This window comes from Neovison vison, chromosome 9 (genome assembly GCF_020171115.1).
Source record: "Neovison vison isolate M4711 chromosome 9, ASM_NN_V1, whole genome shotgun sequence".
Taxonomy (NCBI): Eukaryota; Metazoa; Chordata; class Mammalia; order Carnivora; family Mustelidae; genus Neogale; species Neogale vison.
In genome coordinates, this window is record NC_058099.1 from 86282103 (window position 1) to 86306240 (window position 24138).

At 38.6% G+C, this 24138-nt stretch overlaps 1 protein-coding gene across 1 annotated transcript in view; it reads left to right on the forward strand.

Annotated features, from left to right (window-relative positions):
* Positions 1–24138, forward strand: part of CARNMT1 (carnosine N-methyltransferase 1) — a 41105-nt gene that overhangs the window by 9905 nt on the left and 7062 nt on the right. Inside the window, exons 4-6 of the mRNA XM_044265877.1 lie at positions 16964–17104; positions 18042–18220; positions 20369–20482. Of these exons, the coding sequence (XP_044121812.1) occupies positions 16964–17104; positions 18042–18220; positions 20369–20482 (434 nt within the window). The remainder of the gene's footprint in view (positions 1–16963; positions 17105–18041; positions 18221–20368; positions 20483–24138) is intronic.

Genomic DNA, 24138 nt, shown 5'->3' on the forward strand with positions numbered 1-24138 from the left:
AAGCACTCAGTTTCTCTGTAAGAAATTCCACAGTCCTGATTCATGTTTATAGTTGCTGCATGCCTTTATTTTTCCACATAAGGGTGTGTGGTGTTGTCTGTGTTCGTAGATGCTTTGTGTGGGGTTGTAGTCAATATTTTGGATACTCGATTTAGCACTGAAGGGAAATCATTCCTTCTGGAAATTAATAAGGTTAGATTGAGTGTTCATTATCAATGATGTTTTCTTTTATAATTTGCTAATGGCAATGCAAGAAGCTGCAGACTCTGCATTTTCCTCATTATGACAAACTTGTAAGTAGATAAGGGATCTGTAGCTTAGAGCAGAGTTTCTTTTTTGTGCCATGAAAAGCCTCAGCAGTCCACTTTTCAGAATAGCATTTATAAAGGAATCAAATAAAATGCATAAGATTGCAAAGAAACCAATTTTGAAGATTAGTTATCAAAATATTAAAAAGCACATTTATGCTGGAACATGCTTTGTATCCTGTATCGCATTAAATAAGATCTAACAGCAAGTGTAATTACTGTATCTTTGAAAATACCACAATATGTGTTATTTTGAGAATCTCAACAACTTCAAAATAACTTCAAGTTAAATTGCATTTTATAGTGCTCATATACTCCACCTAATCACCAATTCTTAACGTTTTACATTTTATTATTTCTTCCTACTTCCCTCCCTCCTTCCCGTTTTATGATTATGTCTAAAACGACATGTATGCACACTTATTACTTAAGCCATTTGAAAGATCAGTTTGCTTATATATATATATATAAAATTATTATTATTATTATTATTTTTTAGCTTTTAATACTTCAGAATTCATTTCTTAAGAGCAAGGATATTTTCTTAGATAAAAACAGTGTATTTATCAGATTGAGAAAATTTAACTGAGAATACTGTTTCCTGATCTACAGTCTGTATTCAAGTTTTATAAAATTATCCTGAAGATGTTCTTTATAACACTCTTCTGTCCGGTCTAGAATCCAGCCCTGGATATTTCATTAGAACATCTTAGTCTTTAATCTGGAACAGTTCCTTGGCCTTTCTTTGACCATGACGGGGTTTTTGAAGAAGATAAGGCAGTCATTTTATGGAATATTAGTCAGTTTAAGATTATTGATGTTTCTTTCTTTCTTTCTTTCTTTTTTAAGATTTTATTTATTTATTTGACAGAGAGAGATCACAAGTAGGCAAAGAGGCAGACAGAGAGAGAGGGGGAAGCAGGGCCCCACTGAGCAGAGAGCCCGATGCGGGGCTCGATCCCAGAACCCTGAGATCATGACCCGAGCTGAAGGCAGAGGCTCAACCGACTGAGCCACGCAGGTGCCCCTATCTGATGTTTCTTTATGATTGGATCTGGATTATATGCCCCTATTCAAAATAATACATAATTGATACGTAATTGATCGTTCTTCTCAGGATATCCCATTGAAAGTCATATAGTGTCTGCCTCAGAGTTGTCAGCCATTGATGATTCTTGCATGAACTGGGCTGTCCTGTGCTGATTATGGAATGGTGCTTTTCTAAATTTATAATTATCAGTCAGCATTCTACTGTATCTATAAACTATTACCTGAAAAGACAAATGGTTCCTATTTTATTCAGTGGGTTATGATCCGTTACTTTTGTTTTTTTATTGTCATTGCTGCCTCAGATTTAGCAAGTGGGAATCCCTTCAAGTTGGCCCTTGTGTCCTTTCACGTAGCCCAATTCTTTTTGAGCGCTTCCTTATTTTCTGGCACAATAAGGTATTTCAGTCCCATCATGTATCTTCCCTACTTTAGTTCTGGAATTGGATGTTTTTCCAAGGACCTGTTTCCTTTAATGTCAAATTGTATGTAGGAACCAAGATCTGGCACTAGACATGTTCGTTGTTACAGGTGTCACAGCTTTTGAGCCTTTCAGTAGGCAGAGAACACACACATAGACACATACTAGAAAGCATTCATTCATATTGATTCCTTCAGTTCCAGTCCAACCCCAAAGGTTTCCTTCTTGGCTTCCCCTGTTCTTTACATCTGTCTGCCTTTTCCCACAGTGAGAGCCTGGCTTGGGACAACATCAGTACATTCACTCATTCAGTCAGTCCTGTAGTATTCACATAATGGTTTCAGAATTGCTGCCTCCATACTACTCTGAGAAACAAACTGCCAGCAGGTGTTTAGGATTTGCTAGCAATTATTTTTTCCCCTAAGTGAAGAGTATTCGCAAAAATATTCTTCACAAGTTACTGACATAAGCTTTGCTTCAACCCCCTATCCTCAGTGTGGTTGTGTTTTTTTTATTTGAAATTCAGTATATTGAGGTTTATTTTTCTGTTTGCTTCCCATTTTTAGGGTTCTGTCTTGCCCCCACTCCCCATCCTTGTTCATTTAAATTTACTTTTTGATTTGTGTGCTATTAGTTATCAACTTGTGATATCCAGAAAAAGTGGTATTCCCTTCCCTGTTCCTTTAGTAGCCATCTCAACACCGTATTCTCAATCCCACATCCCGTGTAGGTAATCAGTATCATTAACTTCTTGTTTATCGTTCTTGTTTTTATTTTTTGTTTCTTTTTTTAAGATATTTTAAAAATTTATTTATTTGACAGATAGCGATCACAAGTAGGCAGAGAGGCAGGCAGAGAGAGAGAGGAGGTAGCAGGCTCCATGCTGAGCAGAGAGCCCGATGCGGGGCTCGATCCCAGTATCATGGGATCATGACCCGAGCCTAACCCACTGAGCGACCCAGGCACCCCTATTTTTTGTTTCTTATGTAAGCAGATACAGGTGTTTTCTTCTTAGTTACCTCCTTTTGTTTCATGCACAAAATGCAGTAGCATTCTGTGTATTTTATGTTGCACTCTGCTTTTTTCACTTAGCAGTGTGTCTTAGAAGTAGCTATATAGCAGTTCATGGAGATGCTCCTCAGCCTTTTTTACAGCTGTGAAGTACTTCAACCAATCTTCCGTATGTGGTTATTTAAGTAGTTGGCAGTATCTTATATATTAATTATGTTATAAATTATGTTACAGTTAATAACCATATGCATGGGTATTTTTGTACTGTTGGAAGTGTATCTATAGTATAAATTCTTAGACATGGGATTGCTGAGTCTGAAAGGTAAATGCATATGTAGTGTGGTGTGTTAGTCACCTTTTGTGTGCAACAGATTACCACAAACTTAACTGCTTAAAACAGCATACATTTATTATTTCACAGTTTCTTTGGTCAGAAGTCTGGGCATAGCATAATTGCATCCTCTGCATAGGATTTTACAGGGTTGCAATCCAGATGTCTCCTGGGCTGTGTTCTCATCTGGAGGCTTGACTGTGGAAATACCTGTCTCCAAGCTCACTCGTGTTGTTTGCAGACTTGACTTCATTGTATGTGTGTAGGACTGAGGGCTCTGGCTTTGTTTTAACTGCCTTGGAAACCTGCCTCATCTCCTAGAGGCCAGTTGCCATTCCTCGTCTTGTGAGCTTTCCCAAAATGGTCACTTCATCAAGCAGGCGAGGAGAGTCTTAGAGCAAGCAGGCTTTCAGGGGAGTCTTCTATAATGTGGAGTCATCTCAGGGGTGGCTGTTGGTTAGAAGCAAGTCATAGATCCCTGTGCACACTAAAGGGAGGGGATTATAAAAAGGCGTGGACACCGGTAGGTGGGGGCCACTTTCGGGTCTCTGCCAGTTATTGCCACATATGCCTGTAAGCGTTGTACTGTTTTGCCTTCTTGCCAGCTATTTATGAAAGTGCCTGTTTACTCACAGCTTTGCCAGATATCGTACTACCAAGCTTTTGAACTTTTGCCAATCTAATGGGTGGAGAAACATATCTTGGCCTACTTCTCATTTGCATTTCTTATGAATGAAATTGAATATCTTCATATGTTTAAGGGCCATTTTATACTGTGTTTTGAGAACTACATACATATTCATGTTTTCCCCCTCATTTAAAAATGTTGAGGTGAAGAGTGCCTGGGTGGTTCAGTCATCTGCCTTCAGCTCAGGTCATGATCCAGGGTCCTGGGAGTGAATCCCGCATTGGGCTCCCTGCCACTCCTACTGCTTGTTCAAGCTCACTTGCATGCGCACTCTCTCTCTCTCTCTGACAAATAAATAAAATCTTTAAAAAATACATAAATAAAGTTGAGGTAAAATGCATAGAGCAAAAGCGATGGTTTTAAAGTAAACAATTTGATGGTATTTAGTAGATGCACAGTATTGTGTATCCATCATCTCTACAGAGTTTGAAAACATTTGCATGAACCCAGAATAAATCCCATACCCATTAGGTAGTTATTTTCCATTCTCCTTACCCCACCCCTGACCTCTGTCAGCAGTTTAACTATGAGGTGCCTAGATGTTTTTTTCTTTGAGTTTATCCTGCTTGATGTTTGTTTTACTTTGGAAGGTTTGGGTAGGTAAGTATCACCAAATCAGAGATTGTTTGCTCTTACCTTTTTTTTCTCTTCTGGGACTTGAGTTGCTTGTATATGAAACTGCTTGACAATGTGTCTCAGGTACCTGTCAGATGTTTCTTTTCTCATTAACTCTTTATATTTTAGTTTGGATCATTTCTATTGACCTTACTTGAATTTTACTGATTGTTTATTATCCCAGTGTATTGATAAACTCATTGAAAGACTTAACTCTGCTGCCAAATTAAAAAAAAAAATGTCTAGGGCTTCCATATACACATACATTTCTGCGTGTGTTCTCTCTGTGCTCATATTTCCTATTTGTGCATGTGATCGACCTTTTCTCCTTGATGCTTTAATGTATTTTTTATGGTTAGTTTCAAATCCCTGTCTGATAATTCCACCATATGTGCTCTTTGTGGGTCAGTTCTGACGATGGTTTCCTTTCATATCTGTGGATTACATTTTTGTTCTGGTTGGCATGTCTCATTTTTTGTTGAATGCCAGATGATTTATGTAAAAGAATACAGAAATTGAAGTAAATAATGACAACTAGGAAAAAGGCATTCTCCTTTTGCAAGCTGTGAGCTTGGAGGGGTAAGTGAAACTTGTGTTTTTAATTTTTAATGTTTACATATATTAGTTGCTTCAATCGCTTAAGAAAAAATAGTCTATAGACCTTTCATCTAGAAATATGGCAATGTAACAATTGTCACTTTCTAGAAAATGAAGTAGTTCCTAAGTTTTCCTCTGCATCTCACCATTTATTTCTTGTACATTGATTTTAGTATCTTTCCTGTGTAGAGTAATAGAAAGATCTTTGCAATGTTAAGAAACAGACTCTCAGGCATGAAAATATAGTTATTTCTTCAATAGTAAATGAACTGCTGTGTCCACAGGAAACCCTTGGTGTATTGGAATTATCATCTGCAAAGTATAGGATTTGGGCTTTTGTATCTTTTAGCTGGCCTTTAACAGGTAATGGCTGCTAATCCACCTGGTTTGGACCTCTGCATGGGAATGCCATGTAGATTATCTGTAGCTGGGTGCCATGAAAATCACTCACTGGTTTTTTAACTTGTGGCCAGTACATTTTTGACATGCACTGCTATAGTTACCTGCTGAACACACAGTCGGTGGGATAATAGATTCATTATAGACGTGCAATTCCTGTGTTACCTAAAACTTTCATTATTTTCATTCCATCGTTGATGACAATTGTGATACTTCACTGATTTTCTTTCTTGCTTGCTTTTTTAAGATTTTATTTATTTGACAGAGAGAGAGCACAAGCAGGAGAAGCAGGAGAGGGAGAAGGCGGCTCCTTGGTGAGCAGGGAGCCCAACACGGGGCTCAATCCCAGGACCCTGGGATCATGACCTGAGCTGAAGGCAGACGCTTAACTGACTGAACCATCCAGGGGCCTCTCACTGATGATCAATTCTAAAAACAATAATTCTTCAATCTGATTTATAGTGTCCTGAGTCTGAGACCCAGAAATAACTCAGGTAGTGAGTGACATTAAGAGCACAGGTGAAATTATTATTCCAGCCACGTTATCACTCAAAAAAACCCCAAAAAACAAAAAACGAAAAACCAGTGCTTCCATTGCTTGTTTCTACATGTCCAAATATTTGATGTACCAGATTCAGAAGTAATGTGGTAATAATAATTCACTGACTTTTTAAAAAAAGGTAAAATTTAGGAAGTTTCTAATGACATGTTTTTCTGGACAGAAGTTTATTCATAGGCTTCAAAGCTAGGCACATTTCAAATACTTCAGCTATTAGAAATGCTTGAGATATATAGTACTCATTTAAGAAGCTTTTAATTTATATTATTAGTGTCCACAGACTTGTTAACAAATTTTATGATTCCCAGTTTTATCAGTGAAACTATAGTATGCTTGGGTTTTCTAATTTTTTATAACACTGACTCTTTTCTTCATGCTTTTTGTCTTCTTTGTTATATTTGGATTGAAGATGATTTGTCAGAGATGAAATTGTGTGGTCTTTGTGATCTTTGATCCTTTTTTTTTTTTTGTATGTATTGATTCTTTGTTGGATATGTGATTTGCAAATATTTTCTCCAGTTATGTAGGTTGTCTTTTCACTTTCTTGATGTCCATTGATGTACAAAATTGTATAATTTTGATGAAGCCCAATTAATCTATTTTTTTCTTCTGGTGCTAGTATTTTTCCAACTAGTGTTTTTCAAATTTGGTGTCATGAAGATTTTCCCTAGTACTTTCTTCTAATAGTTTTATAGTTTTAATTCTTAAGTTTGTATTTTTGATCCATTTTGAGCTCATTTTGTATGTGGTATATTTTTTTAGATAGAGATAACTGGTTTTCCCAGCACCATTTTTTAGACTGTCCTTTCCCCATTGAATAGTCTTGGTACTATTGTTGAAAATCAATTGGCTGTGCATGTGAGGGTTTATTTCTGGGCTCTTCTTTGTTCTATTGGTCTGTACGTTGCCCCTTACAGCAATTCCATAGTATTTTAATTTCTGTAGCTTTGTAAGTTTTAAAGTCAAGAAGCATTAGTCCTTCAGTTTATTCTTTTTCAAGATAGTTTTGGCTATTTGGGGCCCCTTGCAATTCCATATGAATTTCAGAATGAACTTTTTCATTTTTGTGAAAAGGCTATTGCAGTTTTATTAGGCATTATGTTAACTGAGTAGCTTGGTTTGGATAGTATTGAGATCTTAACAATATTAAATCTTCCTGTCCATGAACACAGAATGTCTATTTAGATCTTTAATTTCTTTCACCACTGTTTTGTAGTTTTCAGTGTACAAGTCTTTCTTGACCTTGGTCAGATTTATTCCTAAAGTATTTAGTTCTTTTAGATGTTACTGTAAACAGAATTGTTTTCCTAATTTCCTTTGGATTATTCATTGCTGTTGTATAGAAACACATTTTTTAATGTCTTGATTGTGTAACCCTGCTGCTTTGCTTAATTTATAAGCTGGAGGGGCTTTCTTGTGGATTCTTGGCAGTTTTCTCCATACAGATTCATAGCATCTGGGATTGATATGGTTTACCTCTTCTTTTCCCCTTCAATACGTCTGGCCAGAACTTGTAATACAGTGTTGAATAACAGTGGTGAAAGGGGGCATCCTTATCATGTTCTGGGTCTTCAAGGGAAAACTCTGGTTTTTTCACCGTTGAGTGTGACGTTAGCTCTAAGTTTTTCTTAAATATCCCTTATCATATTAAGGAATTTGGGGCGCCTGGGTGGCTCAGTCATTAAGCATCTGCCTTCAGCTCAGGTCATGATCACAGAGTCCTGGGATCCAGCCCAGCATCATGCTCCCTGCTCAGTGGGAAGCCTGCTCCTTCCTCTCCCAATCCCCTTGCTTATGTTTCTTTTCTCACTGTGTCTCTCTCTGTCTAATAAATAAAAATCTTAAAAAAAAAAAAAGAATTTTCCCTCTGTTTCTAGTTTCATGAACATTTTTATCAAGAAAAAAAAATGTCGGGATGCCTGGGTGGCTCAGTTGGTTGAGCAGCTGTCTTTGGCTCGGGTCATGATCCCAACGTCCTGGGATCGAGTCCCACATCGGGCTCCTTGCTCAGCAGGGAGCCTGCTTCTCCCTCTGCCTCTGCCTGCCATTCTGTCTGCCTGTGCTCGCTCTCCCTCTCTGATAAATAAATAAAATCTTAAAAAAAAAAAAAGAAAAGAAAATGTCTTTTCTGTGTCAAGTGAAATGATATGTTTCTTTCCTTTGTTCGATTACTGTGATATGTTACATTGATTGACTTTCTTTTGTTGAACCACCCTTGCATTCCTTGCATAAATTCCTTTCAGTCATGCTGAATAATCCTTTTAATGTGTTGTTGGATTCAATCTGCTAAAATTTTGTCGAGGATTTTTACACCTGTATAAAGGGTATTATTAATCTTTTTTTTTTGTGAAAAAATTTTTCTTTTGTGAAAATTCTTGTGAATTTTCTTTTCCTGAGATGTTATCTGATTTTAGGATAATGTTGGCCTCATAGAATGAGTTACAGGAAGTATTCTTTAATTTTTTGGGAGTTTGAGAAGAATTGGTGTTCATTCATCATTAAATAGTTAATAGAATTTACCTCTAAAACCATCTGGTCAGGACTTTTCTTTGTTGGGAGACATCTTTGGCTTTTTAACGATGGGATATTGAGGTGGAAATGTTAAAATACGCTTTTAATTTTTCTTTAGGATATGAAGCCTTCCTCAATAATGCTTCTTTTGAAAACTGTAGGCTTTAGTTGGAGTGAATAGCTAAAAATGACAGTTTTTAAAGGCTCCCTGTGTTTACTTTAATGAATGCTACAGGTTAGTCTTTTTATCAGTAGTCCTACATTAAATATTCTACAACTGTTAGAATTATGATATAATTATTATGAACTTTTATAAATGTTGATATATGGTGGGATATGTTATTATATTGTAGGATGTTACAGTCTTAAAATTTCTAGTTGGTACTCTCTGTCAATGTATATATTCAGTGCTGTGCTCTAAAAATAATAGATAATAGTTGAATAGCTTCTGTAAACATAAAGTCCAGGTCTTTCTCAAAATTCAAAATATTTCTGTTTCTGAGAAGTAGGTTATAAAGTAAGACATTGTAATTGGAATGTACAAAAGTTTGCATATATTTGGAGGGCTGAATGCCAAATGCTTATGTTAGCTTTATTTTTACCGTCTTCAAACATGACTTTGTTCCTATGCATTGAATTGTGATCATTGAATCATGTATATTACCATGCTGTCCAAACAGCATAACAATGTCAGCTGTACCAAAGGCCATGCATGCTATTGTTAAAGTACTTAGTGAACTTACATAGAGTATTGTTTTACTGTTATCTAGCTACTATTTTATTATTATTGTTATTGACAGATAGAATGTGGACTGGTGAAGAAAGAATTAACTCTTAATGGATTTAATAGGTTATTTTATTTTACTTAATTTTTTAAAAAAATTTTACTTATTTATTTGACAAGAGTGCGAGCACAAACAGGTGATGTGGCAGAGGGAGAGGGAGAAGCGGGCTCCTTGCTTGGCAAGGAGTTAATCCCAAGACCTTGGGATCATGACCTGAGCTGAAGGCAGATGTTTAATTGACTGAGCCACCTAGGCACCCCTAGGTTATTTTAAAATTAAAACAAAATTAATTTTTTTGATTAGGTAAAGCACATCACAGTGTTGAAAATTTTAAATATTTTTTTAAAGATTTTATTTATTTATTTGACAGAGAGTAGGCAGAGAGGCAGGCGGAGAGAGAGGAGGAAGCAGGCTCCCTGCTGAGTAGAGAGCCCGATGTGGGGCTCGATCCCAGGACCCTGAGATCATGACCTGAGCCAAAGGCAGAGGCTTAACCTACTGAGCCACCCAGGCACCCCTACAGTGTTGCAAATTTTTAAACCTTCACAAGATTTAAAGTTGCTTTCCTAAAACTGTTACTCAGTTACCCATTTCCCTTCCATGAAAATAATCAATATTATAAGGGTAGACAGGCAGATAAACTTTAAATGAAGTGTGCCAAGATATCTGTCAAACTATTTTTTGTGTGTGCTATTGGACACAACGGAAAAGTTTTATTATCTCTTCCTATTTCATTTGTTTTGCTTTTTAAATTTATACTGGTTTCCTTATAGTTGATAGGATGAGCTATCAAAAAACTTTAAAAAAATAAAACTAATGAAACAGTAAAGTTCGTGTCCGTGTTAAATAATTTTGCCATAAAGAAGTAAACCTCTAGTCCTGAAAAAGGGACATTAATTATAGCCCTTCAGCATCCAAATTGATTTTTAGGAAAATCCTGGTCAACTTTGAGTCTCCGTTAAGTTTCCAGGATCCTGTTTATGCCACAGTAAAGCATATGGGAATTTGATGTCTTTACACTTGGCTGGTTTTGATCCACATTTATGTCAGCTTGTATGTTTTTTGTTTTTTGTTTTTTTCATTTTGAAATTTCAGTGAAGGCCTTTTTTAACTGAGCTGTCTATAAAAGAAAGAATCCTTAAATATATGTAGAAGTAGCTATACCTGTGAGCATTAAAGTATTTTTTCCTGTGAAAACACACTTGTCTTATTAGTTGGTCCAATTTGTCTCTTTTTAGAGTTTTACTTTATTCTGCTTTTTAGTTTTCTTAAATAGGCTCCACGCCCAGTGTGGGGCTTGAACTCATGACACGGAGATAGAGAATTGGAAGATCTACTGACTGGGCCACCTACACCCATGCGCCCCTACTTAGAGTTTTTAAGTGCCTGAGTTTGCAAGCACAAGTGACTTTGAAGCCACAGATTGACATCTGTATTGCGGTCTACTGGCTAATTAAGGAAATGCTATTTTAATTGTGCTGAATGGCAACCATTTTGGTAGTTACTAGCCTCTGGTCTGTTTTGGTTTTAAATAGATTAGGACTATACTTTAGTGAGCAGTTCATTGAAATTAGCAGTATAATTTTTCTTGAAGTATGAGCTCAAAGTTTAAACCTTTTTTTCAAATATGAACATACGCACACTAGCTTTTCATTTGATGGCCTGAACAGTATGTATTGAGAGTTTCACTTTTTCAGGTGACTAATCATGTTATCATTTGAATTTTAAAATTTTGTGCTATAAAGTTTATAGTTTCTAAGGAAGGAGATTCTTAAGCTTGAGTCCCACCCCAAATGAAATCACAGCCGTGTAGAACCATATTCTCTTGTGAATCCTGAAAACTGTTGGGACTATATTTTTATATGGTAATTTCATTAACCCACCCCACTTTAGAAGAAAATGAAGTGATACTTTGTGTGTAGGAGAAAAATCGATCGTGTCTTTGCATTTCACTCCAAAATGAAACAGATATACGGTTCGCCAGTTGAATATAGTTCTTCTTTCATATAGTTGGGCATTAGGAAACTATATGGTAAGCTTTAAAGAAGCATTTTTTGTCTACCTACATTAAAGAATATAAATTGTAATTTATGAAAGGATTCTCTTAGCTAAAAGAGACCATTTAAAAAGAGAAAATGGAGGAAATGTAGACTGCCAAGTAATGCAGGAATAGAGACTGAAAATTTAGATTTATCCCTTATCCTGAAAGCCCTCTTAGCCCAAAACAAATATTTATTTCAGATCTTTCAAACAAAATCTTAAGCTCTTAAAGTTCAGGATTTCAAGTGCTTATAAATCTAGAGTAATAACTCAGTGGAAAAATAGTGTAACTAGACAGTTCACAGAAAAAGAAATACCAGATCCTCAACCTCATAAGAATATGTAAATGTGAAAACCACACTAAGATGCCATTTATCACCTCTTACATTGCAAAGTTTAAAAGTTATATAACTTAACTAAAGGTATGAGGAAACATAGCTTGCTGAAGGAAGAATAAATCAGTAAAATTTTTAGAAGGCAACTTGGTAATAGCTGACAAAATTTAAATGCGTATCTTTTGACTCTTGGAATTCATTTTGCATAAGCTTTCTATCATTCCTGCATTTGGAAGATCATTTATGCCAAAGATTTTAACATTATAATAACAAAAGATTGGGGAAAAATCTAAATGTCCTTAATTAGAGGATTTGGAGACTGTATGGTATAGTCATGTAGTGGATTATTGATTCAGTTATAAAACAGATAAGGAAGCTCTGTGTACAAATAGGAAAGATGTTCAAGATGCATTAAATCAGGGATAGCCAACTTTTTCTTAAAGGGCCAGCCAGCAAATATTTTGGCTATTCAGGCAGAGTAGTCTCTGGGTACAACCTCTGTTGTTGTAGGACACAGCCATAGATAATTTGTGTATGTGCATGAATATATTCCAGTAAAGCCTTATTTACAAAAATAGGTCCCTGGCCTGTGAGTCATAGAAAAACTTGGTATGTAAACTATAGCAGAGGTATGACGTGCTGAAATTATTGAGAAGTGAGTCCAAGCTTTGCCTGGGATATTTGGGGAAAACATCATAGATAAGGTGGTAATTTAAACTGAGTTTCTGTGGGTGTATAGGAGTCTAAAGAGTAAGGAATTGGTGAGAAGTTGTTTGATAATGGGGGTGCTTTGTTGAGAGTTAATTAAGAGGTAAACTGGGATATTTGTGAAGGTACTAGGCATTAATGGTATTTCTAACCCATTTTCTACCTTTTTAAGGAAAATTTTTATTTATTTATTTGAAAGAGAGCATGAGCAGGATGGAGAGGCAGAGGGAAAAGGAGAAGCAGGCTCCCGGTTGAGCAGGGAGCCCGATGTAGGGCTCCATCCCAGACCCCCAGGATCAAGATCTGAGCCAAAGGCAGACACTTAACAGACTGAGCTACCCAGGCAACCCCCCCCATTCACTACTTTGAATAAAAAATATTTCAATACCTAGTTCTGTTAATCCTTGAAGTTTTGTCATACCTACTTCATTCAGTGTTTGGTTTTGTTTGTGTGAGGTTTCTTAGATAATTTTTTTTTTTTTTAAGATTTTATTTATTTATTTATTTATTTATTTGACAGGCAGAGATCACAAATAGGCAGAGAGGCAGGCAGAGAGAGAGAGGAGGAAGCAGGCCCCCCACTGAGCAGAGAGCCCGACACAGGACTCGATCCCAGGACCCCGAGATCATGACCCGTGCCGAAGGCAGCGGCTTAACCCACTGAGCCACCCAGGCGCCCTTGATAAATTATTTATTTATTTATTTATTTTAAAGATTTTATTTATTTATTTGACAGACAGATCACAAGTAGGCAGAGAGGCAGGCAGAGAGAGAGGAAGGAAAACAGGCTCCCTGCTGAGCAGAGAGCCTGACTCAGGGCTCGATCCCAGGACCCTGGGATCATGACATGAGCCGAAGGCAGAGGCTCCAACCCACTGAGCCACCCAGGCGCCCTTGATAAATTTTTTAAAAGAAATATTACAGATACAGTTTAAACCGTGCCCTGTAAAACACGCTGAGTATATTCTCTTTTTCCAGAGATAACAACTAATACAAAGTTGTTACTCTAACTTTACCTTCCTATAATAACGACATGTTTATATACCTTTAAACAAAACATTTTATGTTTTTTATATTGTAAGAATTAATAGAACGGTTGTGGTGTCATTTCACAATTGACTTTTGCTCAGAATTGTGTTTTTACTATTTCCCTGTGTGGATCAGTGCTGGTCGGCAGAAATATAATGCAAGCCATATATGTTATTTTAAATTTGCTCATAGTCACAGGTGAAATTAATAATATACTTTAATAACTGAGTGTATCTGAAATACTATTTCAGTATAAAATCAGTATGTGACATTATTAAGGTGTTTTACATTCCCTTTTTATACTGAAATCTGTCATCTGTTTTGCCCTCATATCACATTAGACTAGTCACATTTTACGTGTCCAGTAGCCATAAGTGGTGAGTGGCTTTTCCTGTTATTGAACAGAGAACTGCTGGGATTTGGATAGAACTGAACACTGGGAGGGCTTGAAAGTGTGTACACACCGAACTGCCCGGGGTCAGCTAAGTGTCAGCATGTTGACTCAAGAGAGAGTATTTTGTGTGTTGGAACTTGCTAATCTCCATCTGCAATGCAGAAACCATTCCATGTCTAATAAAAGAAGCCTCTCTCAGGAACATTTCCTGCTGGTAATCTTTGGAGCACAGAACGGTGATACCAGCCTGTCCCACGTTCTCTAGATACACAGGAGCTCCACGTTTTGTCGGTATAGGTGTACTCTCTTCCTTCTTGCTTGTTTGGAGTAAACTGTCGAAATTGTTCCTGCTGTTATCAGGGATGTCACATTTGTAGTAGATACACTGGTTCTCCATATTTGGACCTTAATAACTAGGTAAACTTTTTGCTTACTTATTTTTACTAAGAATCTCTAGTGGCAGCATTGAGCCCCATATTATATGCCTCTATTCCTGGTTTTCTAAGGTTTTGCCAAGTGTACAGTCCCATCACACTAAAGGTCTATCTGTAGACTTTATTTCCCTTATTTTCCACCAGAAATACCTTCATAGAAATGCCCTAGAGTTAACATGCAGTCATAGAAGAAACTGCCTATTAAAATGCTTTAGTTTTATACACACTATAATTAGAGGGATTTTCCATTTTGCTGTTAATGTCCCTCAAAAATGACCATGAAAAAAAGTCCAAGAACAAAAACATAGAGAAAAATTCTCTCCATCTTGCTCATTCATTACTTGAGTCTTTCTTTTTTTTTTTCAATTCTGTGGCATTTGTTTTAATGTGTCTCCTTTTGTATGTCCACAGAAATCCTTTTGTCATAATGTAGGTGATAGATCATAATCTTTGTTAACTCTTACTAATCAAGGGCTTACAGTCTGCCTTCTTCACAGCTTGATGACAGCGTTTTAATAGCAGTTGTATACAGCGCTTTCCTCCACAAGGTGGGGGTAGAGAGTTCTCTGGGCCTGTTTGGGTACGGAGAATTTGATAGTGGTAGTCATCAAGTTAACTTTCCATAAGTTGACCAAAAAAAATTTGTCAGTACCAATATTAACACAACTTTGCCTTAGGGTTAGCATGATTTCAAAATTCTTGTTCTACTCAGCTCATCAGCCATCCAAACATTGTTAGTGATTATTTTTTTTTCCAATTTATTTATTTTCAGAAAAACAGTATTCATTATTTTCTCACCACACCCAGTGCTCCATGCAAGCCGTGCCCTCTATAATACCCACCACCTGGTACCCCAACCTCCCACCCCCCGCCACTTCAAACCCCTCAGATTGTTTTTCAGAGTCCTTAGTCTCTCGTGATTATATTTTATAACGATTTAAGTACTCTATGAGTTTACTTCTAAATATATTTACTCTTGTTACATTACTTTGCCCCCCCTTTTTTTAATCTAAGGGGAGCACAGCCACATGCAAAAAATGCATGTTTTGATTGGGCAAATGGGAACTGAGAGAAGAAAAGAGGTAATTCTGGAATGGTACGGGTTTTGGTGGGAGTAGAAGGGAGAAGTAGATGGGGAGAGTAGTAGATAGAGAGAAGATACTCCCTATGTACTCTGATCGGGAGTAGAAGAGGAGAGAGAGGCCCCGGTGGGGTGCCACAGTGGCAGGTCTGTCCTACAAAGGGTGGCATAGAGCGTGGCCAGTAGCTTTTCCAATTTGAATACTAAAATTATATATGTGCTTTCTATACTTGTTAGATAAATGATACAGGTAGGTCTAAACCACATGGGAGGATGTTACCTATTCTCTTCGTGAGAAATTTAATCAAGTAAGTCAATTAAAAATTAGAGTATTCACACACAAACATTGTAATTTGAAATGAGAAGAAAGCATTTTATATGGCCGGTTGGCATCAGTTTCCTCATGTCAAGTGTTAAAGAATGTCTCCTAATCATAATGAGCCTATTTGTCAGGAGTCCCTTTTAACAAATTTTGGGTTGTGTCTTACTGTATATATAAAATTCAACAATAAAATTAAATAGAATTTGTGAAGGTTTTTATTCAAATAACACGTAGTTCAGATGGATGACCTGGGACAAATTCCCATGTTACTGTATTTATAGACTCTGTTTTCAAAAACCCCTTAGTTCTGTCTGGTGCTTCATTTCAGAGTGGGAAATGGCAGAGGTTTACTGTATGGGCCACTAGTAAAAAGCCCTGTTGCTGTTTGGAGCACACCAAATTTAAAGGCCATATAGTATAAAGATTAAAAAGAGAATTATACATGGGAAGGTTTGGAAATTGTTTATGATTTATGAATTAAATTTGGAGAATGCAGATAATAGTGAAGTTTTTTTTTTTTTAATTGACATGATGATTATACACATTTGCCTTTGGTTTCTATAAGAATTCCATTTTGGTTTCCTTAGGATTATACTGATTGGCTGGAATTTCTGAGAAAGTCCCTTGCTTTGCTAAGACTTTTTAGCCATTTGAAAATGGATGGTGGATCTTACAGTGAAGAGAATTTGTTTCTGTAGTATGATACTAATAAGTGAGAGCATTTGGGTTGTGAGTCTGTGGTTTGGTGTGATGTACTTGCCATTATTTATGCTCGGTTAGAAGGCAATTCCTCATTTTCCCCTTGAGAATACCTTCTTTCCAAATTCTTTTGCCAGCTAAAATATACAGGATCTTAAAGCTATAACTAACCCATAAAAATCTACGTATATTTCATCTATTTAATCACACAACCTACTGTATTAGTTATAGAATTTAGAAATAACGTTTTGTTTCACTGTCTTATGATAAAATAATTTTGTTCTATCTTTGTGTGTATTGGGTTCCTTTTGGGATAATTTGTCTTCTTGAGATAGTTTTTCAAGTGACAGCTATGCTAGGAGTATGAGTGTCTTCATAAGTCTTTAGATATAAGGCGACTTCTTTTTTTCCCCAAAAAGTATTTAGGGCATAAAACCCTCATCCGATATTTAAACATATGATAATTTCTCCTACCCTTATTTTTCATTTATATTTAGAAGTATTTCTTAGTTTTAAAAAGTCAATTTTGAGTGAGCTTATTCTTACTGAATATCTAAGTTTCTAGTTGTTAATGTGGATTTTGCCTTCTTCTTTTTTTTTTTTTTTTTTTCTTTGAGGGGTTGGACATAATTGCCTTATTTCATTTCAGGGATCCTTCTAAAGTAAATATTCTGGTACCTGGTGCTGGACTAGGAAGACTGGCCTGGGAAGTAGCTATGCTAGGTTATGCTTGTCAAGGAAATGAATGGAGTTTTTTTATGCTCTTTTCTTCCAACTTTGTACTCAACAGGTATTTAATTTACTTTTTGCTGGAAATAGTAATTTCTCAGAATCAGATTGACTTACCTATTTTTGAACAATTCTGAATTTGAAGATAAATACATAGTGTTTAATTATGATATGTATCATAAGTGTTTCTTAAATTAAAACCAAGTTGCTTATACAAATTACCACTCTTTAATTAGTTCTTAGTTAACAGAATGTTGAAATGGGATGGGTAAGTGACTTTTTTAGAAAATCATGGGACATCCCACAAAACTGAAATGCTCCCTGTGCAGAATTTCAAGACTTTGGAGTATTTTCTCATTGTTCCTTAAACTTCTTCACCCCTTTGTTTCTTTAGTGGAGTAAGTTCAGTGTAGCAATCATAACTTTTTCCCGTAATCAAATTCTGATAGGATGGCCATGTATGCTCATATGACTGAGTTGGAAACATCTCTTAGAATTTCTGTGGCCTCTTTTAGAAAACAGTGGAAAAGAGTTGTTATTTTTAAAGCCAGAAGAGGGGCTTTGGAAAAAAATAACTAGCTGCCTTGTTTAAATAATATGTTGTCCAGTATGAGTTAGAGAATGGTGAGAAGTTAAAATGGAGAGAATTAGAATAGTTGGGTAGCAAACAAAACCCATACCACTTGTTTGAGAAAAGGTTGGCCTGTTTTTTACTTGAGTTTGAGGTTTGGAAATACATTTTTTAAAATGTGAATGAGCAACACATTTATATCTCTGAATTTACTTTAATTTTTTTTCCTGTCTTTTAATTCACTATTGGTTACTCATCTACATCTGTATGTGCATTTTCAGATAATTGGTTGGGGTATAGTGGTAACACCTTAAGTATAAATGAATTATATAAGTAAATCTTCAATCGGGTTATATTTTAGTATTTAAAGTAGACTTTCTTGGTAAAAGATTTAGTTAACACTGAATTTTGTGCTCATATTTTGCAGATGTTCTGAAGTTAATAAGTATAAGCTTTATCCCTGGATCCATCAGTTTAGCAATAACCGGAGGTCAGCTGATCAGATTCGACCCATCTTTTTCCCTGATGTTGATCCCCACAGTCTTCCTCCTGGTTCTAATTTTTCTATGACAGCAGGAGATTTTCAGGAGATCTACTCAGAATGCAGTAAGTCCAAAACAAGCATTTAAAAGTTTTTGTTCTTTAGTCTAAATTTAATGAGCTGATTTTATACTAAGTCAAAGTATTGGTCATTCATTGACAAGTTAGGATATTTTCAAAGTCCTGTATAAGGAAATGATGGGAAATACAAAGTACAAGATCCCATCATTAAGAAATAAAGACTCTGCTGGGTCAATTAATATAAGACAACATGTGAAAAAAGTTCATGAATAATGAATACAGTAAAGGTAAAGGATTAGTGGGAAAGGAGACTTTTGTAGAGAGAAGGCTGTGACTTCAAGAATAGGGAGGCAGGAGTGCCTGGGGGCCCAGTCGGTTAAGTGTCTGCCTTTGACTCCGGTCACTCTTCCATGATCCTGGGATCAAGTCCCGCATTGGGCCCCTGCTCAGCTGAGAGCCTGCTTCTCCCTCTCCCTCTGCTGTTTCCCTTGCTTGTGCACACTCACTTTCTTCTCTCTGTCAAATAAATAAAAATGTAAAAAAAAAGGGGGGGAGGCAGAGGTAGGAAGATATAAATGAATAAGGTAATCAGGTAATCAGGGATGGTGGGACAGCCTGACTGGGAGGGAAAGAGAGGTTGGTTTGCGAGTTTAATGGGAGATATGGCTAGAAAAGGTAGACTGGTACTAGACTGGGGAAGACCTTTACAATCAGGCTATCGAGTTGGGACTTCACCTTGAAAAACTTGAAGTTTTAGCTAGCATTAGAGAAAGGGAGATGGTAATGGAGAGAGGGGTGGTCGGGGAGTGGATTGGCAGTAAAAGGAAGAAGAAAAATAGTATCCTTAGAGGTCAGCAAGATCATTCATTCAACAAATAATTATTGGAGCACCTAAGTCCCAGGTATGTTCTAGGCATGGGAAAGAGAGCAGTGAACAGAGCAAAGCCCCTGGTCCCAGGGAATCTGTTCCAATAGGGAGACAGGGGCAGTGACAAATTTAGTAATGTGAGGAGGAGTACTGAGGCAGGGTCACGGGGTACAGAGTGACTGGGGAGAGGCTGTGTTTATAGAGTTACCAGGGAAGGTCCCTAAGCAGACTTTCAAAAAAAAATGTTGAGCAGAGTACCTCAAAAAAGTGAAGAGGCAAACCATTAGCTATTTGGGGGGAGATGTTGCAGACAGAAGCAGTGGCAAGGGCAGGTGAATTTAGGGTGGGGAGCGTGCTTGTTCTGCTGAAGGAAAAGCAAGAGGCCACTTTGGCTGGGGTGAAATGAGCAGTGGCGCAGTGGGAGATCAGATCAGGGAGGATTTGGTGAGGCTGACTTTGACTGGACTCAGAGAAGTGGGAAGCCCTTGGACGGACTTGAGCAGGGGAGTAATGAGATAGTCAAGCTTTTATTTATTTTTCCCTGAACTTGACATTGAAAACCCGTATTCCAAAGGTAGAAAGAGATGGAAAATGTTAGGTCCTGGGGATAGGCCAGAGAGCGAGTTCTCAAGAGAGGGGTGACATAATGAAAGACATCACTTAGGCGAGTACAGGTGACCTTGTTCTGCAGCAGGGCTTGGGAGAGCAGTTGATGAAGGTCATCCTCGGTGGGATCAGTGCCTTCACGGCGCTGAGATTTGTAGAATCCAACCTCTGTCCCTGTGCCCAGTCACGGCCTCCATGGGGCACTGACAACTTCGTTCCCCTGTTCCACTGGTGACTCTCGGAAGTACTGGTGAGTAGCTTAAGTATATTTATGCTATTTGTTTCTCACTTGGCAACAAGTGCATATGGCCTTTCTGAAACTTGCCAGAATTGGTGGTTAACAGTGGCTTAAATCAGTTTAAAACCGAAATGACAATTATTTCATCTTAACCCATTTGAAACGAAGGCTAGACATTGAGTAGATTTACAAACAAAACTCGTACAGGTACATTTGGTAAAGATACCTAGTTATATAGATTATCAAAATAGTTTCCAAGTTGATTATCAAATTATTAGTAAAAACTTTCATGAACTGCAAAGCAGCTCATAAATGATTGTTGGGTTACCCTAACTTCAGTGTTGACTGGACGAGTTTAGCTTCTGTATTCTTCTGGTTAAATGAAATATTCATAATCTGTAAGAGGTAACATTTGTAGAAGTAATTAAAAGAAAAGGCAACCTAACGTAATGAATGTAGTAATGTGGTTTTCCTCGAATAGATACCTGGGACTGCATTGCTACCTGTTTCTTCATAGACACAGCTCACAATGTCATTGATTATATCGACACAATATGGAAAATACTCAAGCCAGGTGGAATTTGGATAAATCTAGGTAAGTTCCTCAGTGCTTATTAGAATCTTATATGTGAACCCGAGTACTTATACTCTGTTCTCGGTTTGGTAACTTTACGGTACCAAATATTCATAAAGGTTATAGTTATGTTGTATAATTTCCCTTAGACTGTACCCCATTAGTGTGGAGTCCTCTGAAAGCAGTGCAAGCCCTGAGAGATAACAAACGAGTTTGAGTCCGTGGCCTTCAGAATGGGTCTAGTCTTGTTGTTGGGTTCTGTCATGTGCTCTTTTTTTAATGGCTGGCTTTCACCACAGATTTTGCTATTAGGACTAAGACCAAAGATAGAAGTAGGTCTTTTCAAACTTCTGTTTAGAAAGTCATGGGACAAATGAGAGAGGCTATAAAATGCAACTGTAATATGAAAGTTATCCCAAACCTAGGTCCTCTTTCGAAGGAGTCACTTATTTAAATTTCTCTAAAAATTTCCCAAGGAATGATTGAAACATGATACATGTAACCCTGGAACAGCGTGGGCCTTAGGGATGCTGATCCCTTGCACAATCAGAAATATGCGTATAACTTTTGACTCCCCAAAAACTTAACTACAGATAGCCAGATAGCCTGCTGTTGACCAGAAGCCTACCGATAACATAAATAATTAGCATGTATTTTGTCTACTATGGTAGACTGTCTACAGTATTATATACTGTATATACTGTGTGCATATCTATACACTGTGTATATTGTATAGTGTATTCTTAAAGTAAGCTAGAGAAAAGAATGTTATTAAGAAAATCATAAGAAGGAGAAAATACATTGACAGTAGTAAGCTGTGTTTATCAACAAAACAAAACGTGTAGAAGTGGACCTGTGTAGTTTGAACCTGTGATGTTCAAGGTCAACTGCATTACCCCTGCGGGTGAGCAAACACCTTACTGAATCACAGAACAACCCTAGGTTGAAATGGTATTTCTACTGTTTCATAGTTGGAGAGTCTGATCTTGCTGTAAGTAACTAGCAGTGGGGTCCCGGAGCTTACATGTAAAGCAGAGACAGCCTCACAGCCCAGAACCAACCGCTTGAATGCCTAACCAGCTAGTTCTGCAGGCACATCCTGGGTCTAACAGTTCTTGTTAATTATGTGATTAATATGTCTGACCCTGGTTACTGAGGTAGGGGAAGGTTTTGTATATTTCCAAAGTGTTAACTTTCACAGAAACTTTTCTCTTAGAGCTTTTACCTTAATTGGTTTATTAATATTTTATTAAGTTCTGTAATAACAGTAATTATAACTGCTCGGAACAAATAAAATTGGCTCCTCATAAGCACACTGATAAGAGCAGACATGCTGGGCCGCACTGTGATCTGTCTCGGGCTTCAGAGGTAATAGGGCACTTGGGTCGGGGGGAAGGTCAGTTCGGAGAGCTTCTACTCTTCATACCACAGAGTTCTGAAACAATTCGGAGCATTGGAATAATGGAGACACATAGACCTTAAAAGTAGTTATTCGGGAGGTCAGTACTTTCCAAGTCAAATTCTTCACACGTGTAAGCCGAGGTTACAAAATGATGATTATCTCAGAGTGGATTTTTCCTCACTCCTGGTGTGCTGTGGGCATCTGTCGGGAAAAGCGTTCTCACTCTGTGTGCCGCGTCCTCGTCCTTTACGACACGCGACTCCCAGCGCGGCTCCTCCTGCTCTTTCATTTCCCGGTCTGCATCTCTGGTCCAAGCCACTGTGTGCCACCTGGGGTACTGCGACATCCAGGAAAACCCCTTGTCTTTTCGGATCCATCCTGGATGCAGACGCCCCCAAGCAGAAGCCGGTGCGCGCTCCTTTACCCCTCCTCTTCCTCGCCGTCTGCACGCGGTCACTCCACAAGGCACGTCTCCGGAAACTTCTCTGTAGGTCTTGAATCTTCTGTGCCAGGGTTCCTCAGCCCTGGCACCACTGACGTTCGGGGCTGGGTGGTTCTTCATGTGGAGGCTGTGGAGAGGGAGGGTTGCCTGCAGCCAGGGCGGCGGGGAGCGGCATCCCTGGCTTCTGCTGGTTCCACTGCAGCAGGACCTCCTCAGGTGTGAGGACGGGAATGCAGAATCCGCCCGGCCGAGAACCACTGTTCCAGCTCGGCTCCTTCCTTAGTTCGGGCCCTCGTCCCTGCTTGCCCGGTGACTGCAGCGGCTCCGGTGGGGGACCCCCACCTTCAAGTTGTCTCGGGTCTTCTGCGCCTCGTTGAGTCCTCCGTATGCTGCCCCCGGGGGATCCTCCCGACACCGGAATCTGTGCCTGTCACACTCCCTACATACAGTTCCAGCTCTCGAGATAGCCAGAACTCTTCCGGATTGGGCACGGTGCCCTTTGTGGTCCTCGTGTCCGAGCTTCGTTATTTCTGTTCCGTCCCACCCCGGCCCTGCGCAGAGATGCCCGCCCCTGACCTAGAGAGCCCGCCCTCGTCCCTCCCCTCACGTCGCCTCTTTCCCAGGAGCTCTTCACACTCCGCGGAGGTGATCTTTCAGGCTGGAGGACACGTTTGTTGTATTCCTCGTTTACGTTCTCGCACAGTCCGTGAGCATTTAACACGACACGCTGTGGGCCCCGATACGTTTTGTTTCCTCTGGTGGTCGTGAGCTCAGCGAGGGCCGGACGCTGGCGCTGGTCTTTTCCTCCCGCGGAGCCCGGCACCCGGCGGCTCTTCGGTGACGGGGTGTGTGAGTGTCTCGTTTCAAAGCTGGAACGCGGAAGAGACGTAGTGTGAAGATGCCACACAAGGTTGGCTGCCAGGAGACAGGACAGAGTGGCATTTCTGTCAGTAAATCCATAACATTCCCATGGTTTGGGCGCAGTCCTGTGGGCCTGAAAAAATAATTTTATCTGTAAGCTGAGAGTGCATCAACCCCTGGGGGACAGTTTCACCCTAACTGGGGTGATGGAAGACCGGATCGTCAACGCATTCATAGAAAATGAGAGCGGTCCCTGTCAGCCGTAGTGGAATACTAAGAAGCTACGTTGGAAGTTAAATTACAGTGAAGATGTTGTCTATGTTCTATGAAATCACAAGTGGTAATTTAAAAAATCTCTTTAAGGGGCACCTGGGTGGCTCACTGGATTAAAGCCTCTACCTTCGGCTCGGGTCATGATCCCAGGGTCATGGGATCGAGTCCCGCATCGGGCTCTCTGCTCAGCGGGGAGCCTGCTTCCTCCTCTCTCTCTGCCTGCCTCTCTGCCTGCTTGTGATCTCTCTCTGTCAAATAAATGAATAAATAAATTTTTTTTTTAATCTTTTTAAGGGGATCTGAAGTACTGTAATATTCCTCAGGTTAGGGATAGCTAGTGAGAGTGAGCTTTTTAAGGAAACTGTTTGTATGCCTCCTTCGGGAAAGTCCGTTATTAGCAAAATGTAGAAGAGTGCCTGTGCATCCTGTTCCTCAGCTTTTCGTGGTGACCCTTAAAGACATATGTGTGATTTATGGTGAAAACTGCATGTGGGTGTGCATATGTGTGAGCTGGTGTATTTGTAGTCCAGCAGGGGAGGGCAGGCAATTAGCAGACGAAATCTAATTTCGTCTGGAAGAATAAACAGGTTAAAGTACTAAAAAGAAAGACTCGTAGTCTTTTCCTTCCTATGAAAGGGAAAAAACCCAGTTCTTCCCTACTGTGTATTTCTTCCTCGTGTGTCTCCTTTATTCCTCATA